General features: G+C 43.7%; 1 protein-coding gene across 1 annotated transcript in view; it reads left to right on the top strand.

Moving 5' to 3' along the window:
* The window catches only part of si:ch211-51c14.1 (protein kinase C and casein kinase substrate in neurons protein 2), a 30,383-nt gene extending 27,821 nt beyond the window's left edge, over positions 1-2,562 (top strand). Inside the window, exon 10 of the mRNA XM_063189443.1 lies at positions 31-2,562. Coding sequence (XP_063045513.1) covers positions 31-140 — 110 coding nt within the window. The 3' untranslated portion in view covers positions 141-2,562. The remainder of the gene's footprint in view (positions 1-30) is intronic.
* The last annotated feature ends 318 nt before the right edge of the window (positions 2,563-2,880 follow it).

Below are 2,880 nucleotides of genomic sequence, written 5' to 3'. Positions count from 1 at the left end.
TGTGTGTGTGTTGGTGTGTTCCCCATGTAGGCGAGGAGTTCCTGAAGACGGAGGATGAGGACGACCAGGGGTGGTGCAGGGGGATGATGGACAGCGGCCGAGAGGGACTCTACCCCGCCAACTACGTAGAACTCGTCTAATGACACACCACAGTACCGCACGCAGCAGAGAGAGGACGACACGCAGAGAAGAGAGAGGAAGAGAGAGAGAGAGAGAGAGAGAGGGATGAAGAGATGGCAAGAATGCGAAAAAAAAGACTTTTCTTTACATTGTGGTACTTCATTTCCGCGAGCGATCGTCTATGTATGTGTGTTTGTGAAACCGTTGATGTTTACTTGTGCAAACGGCTCCACTGAAGGTAATGAGCATGTGATCTGTCACGTAGGGTGGGCTTGTGGGAGCAGTGTTGCCAGATGTGTCTGATAAAAACCCGCCCAAAAGGTTCTCAAAAACCGCCAAAATGTGCTAAATTCCGCCCAATTTCAACAAATTGCATTGATTTCTACGGGCACAAAACTGCAGGGAAAAAAAACGCCAAATCGCCAATTTTTCCCGTAGACGGCCATCTTAAGTAACCCAATTGGGCAGGTAACCGCCCAATCTGGCAACATTGTGTGGGAGTGCTAATGATTATATGGTATGCCACTTAGTCATCACGGTAACATAGTGACCCAAGCCACTCATGCATGTATTCACACGACATACAGTATAAATACGCCCCTTTCCCCTACACACACAAACAAATACCCTATATTTACGCCTATGTATGCTGTACAAAGCTGCAAACTACACCTGTCCTGTACCAACACACACACACACACACACACACACACACACACACACACACACACACACACACACACACACACACACACACACACACACACACACACACACACACACACACACACAGGATGTTGTGTTGTTTACTCACTCTTCATTCCATGTTGCTATTAATATCGTACTGCATTAATGCATGGGTGCACAGCACAGGGATGGAAGAGAGCTCATTGTGACACAAGTCTAAACCACTCTTAAAGTTAACACAAGTCTAAACCACTCTTAAAGTAAAATGTTTACCTATTGTACCTAGCTGACCTTATACGACATTCAGGTGATTGTGTGTCCGAAGGATGCCCAATCTTGTGCCAATTTCACTTTCAATGGTCTCACAGAGACAGTGGTTACAGATTATGTAATTATTGAAGGAACAGAGATGAGTTCAAAACCATTTAGAGAATTAATCGCATAGCATGTGTACATTAATGTTGTTTCTTTTCTCATGTCATGGGGGGAAAACGCTCTGCTGTGTTGCACAATCTAAGAGGCAACGGTTGTGAAACTGCAACTTTTTAAATCACCACTAGATGCCACTAAAGTTCGATTGCTGTCAGGGCCTTATCAAACATCTTCTAGTAGAGTAAGATACAGAGTGCGTTCCAATATGCGGCCTTGCCTCCTCCACTTGTGCTTGTGGCCTCGCCCCGCCTCCTGGCCCCTCCTCCGTGGAGAAAGCAATAACGTTTTCCCAGCTGTTAGCCTAGCCACAACAACTTTTGAGGGACTGTTCATTCACCATCCCAATTGCAAATGAGAAAAAGACTTTACAATTGAGCTTTTGCAAGATATTGAAATATAATGCTGTTGTCAGTGATGTCATCATGACATATTACTTCCTGGTACGAGGAGACAAGCACAAGTGGAGGAGGCAAGGTCGCATATTGTAACGCACTCAATGAATGGAGTTGGTGGGTAGCGCACGTCTTATGCAAGCTGTCACCAAATGCCACAGAAAGAGAAGAAGCACCAAGGACAACAACGTCTCCTTTGGAGACCGAACTTTAGAACACTCCTTTGTAAATGAATTGGGTGGGCGGAGTTTGATTTGTCTTACTCTACTAGATGTTTGGCCTTATTTTTTGAAGTTCTATCGCTGCCAGGGCCTTACATATTTTGTTGGAAGCGAGACGCAGCCTGACAAAACTATTTTATTCTTTGGCTCTCTGATGTTATCTATCTGTTTGTTCGTGCTCCTTTTGACTTAATGGTAGTGTACTGTATATGATTTTTTTTTTTGTACATTCAGTTTTACACAATTCTACGTTTTACACCATGACAAGACGTCACTCAGCTGTTAGTAGAGATGTCGTTGTCAGTTTTGAGTATTCAGCTGTTCAGTTTTCAAATGGATTTCGTAATATATTTCCACTACAGATGTGTAGGTTAATAGTATGTATTGCATGACTCTATGCTGGCATCGTTTAATGCACCCACTGCTATTTTTGTCTATGAGTTTCACAATGAGAGAAAAAAAATAGCCTCAATACCAAAGACTTTTTTTTTCTTATGGCTTCTATTCTGCGGGGCCTCAGTCCGTTGATGCCATGGGTGTGAGCAGTTTGAGGGAGCTCTCCTTACAGCGAATCATCACGCTAGTCATCACCCAGCAGTGTTCTCTCTCTCTCTTTCTCTCTCTCTTCCTCTCTCTTTCTTTCTTTCTTTCTTTCTTTCTCTCTCTCTCTCTCTCTTTCTTTCTTTCTTTCTTTCTTTCTTTCTTTCTTTCTTTCTCTCTCTCTCTTTCTTTCTTTCTTTCTTTCTTTCTTTCTCTCTCTCTCTCTTTCTCTCTCTCTCTCTCTCTCTCTCTCTCTCATCACCACAAACGTTGTACAGTAATCCCGTTTTGTTTCTAGTTCTGGGCTCTCCATCTCTGCTCCCCAACACCCCACCCCCACCCCCGCCCCGCTCTTCTTCCATTTCTCTGTAACATGTTGTCACCACTGTTGAAGACCTCCATTTCTCTCACTGTCGGCCTGATACCACAATTTTCCAATGTTGTTTTTTTATTATTACTTTCTCACTCTATGGCCGTGTGGTGAGAGA

This window comes from Engraulis encrasicolus, chromosome 2, assembly GCF_034702125.1.
Source record: "Engraulis encrasicolus isolate BLACKSEA-1 chromosome 2, IST_EnEncr_1.0, whole genome shotgun sequence".
NCBI lineage: Eukaryota > Metazoa > Chordata > Actinopteri > Clupeiformes > Engraulidae > Engraulis > Engraulis encrasicolus.
Note: the sequence above shows the minus strand (reverse complement) of the source record. Positions and strands in the feature narration are given on the sequence as shown.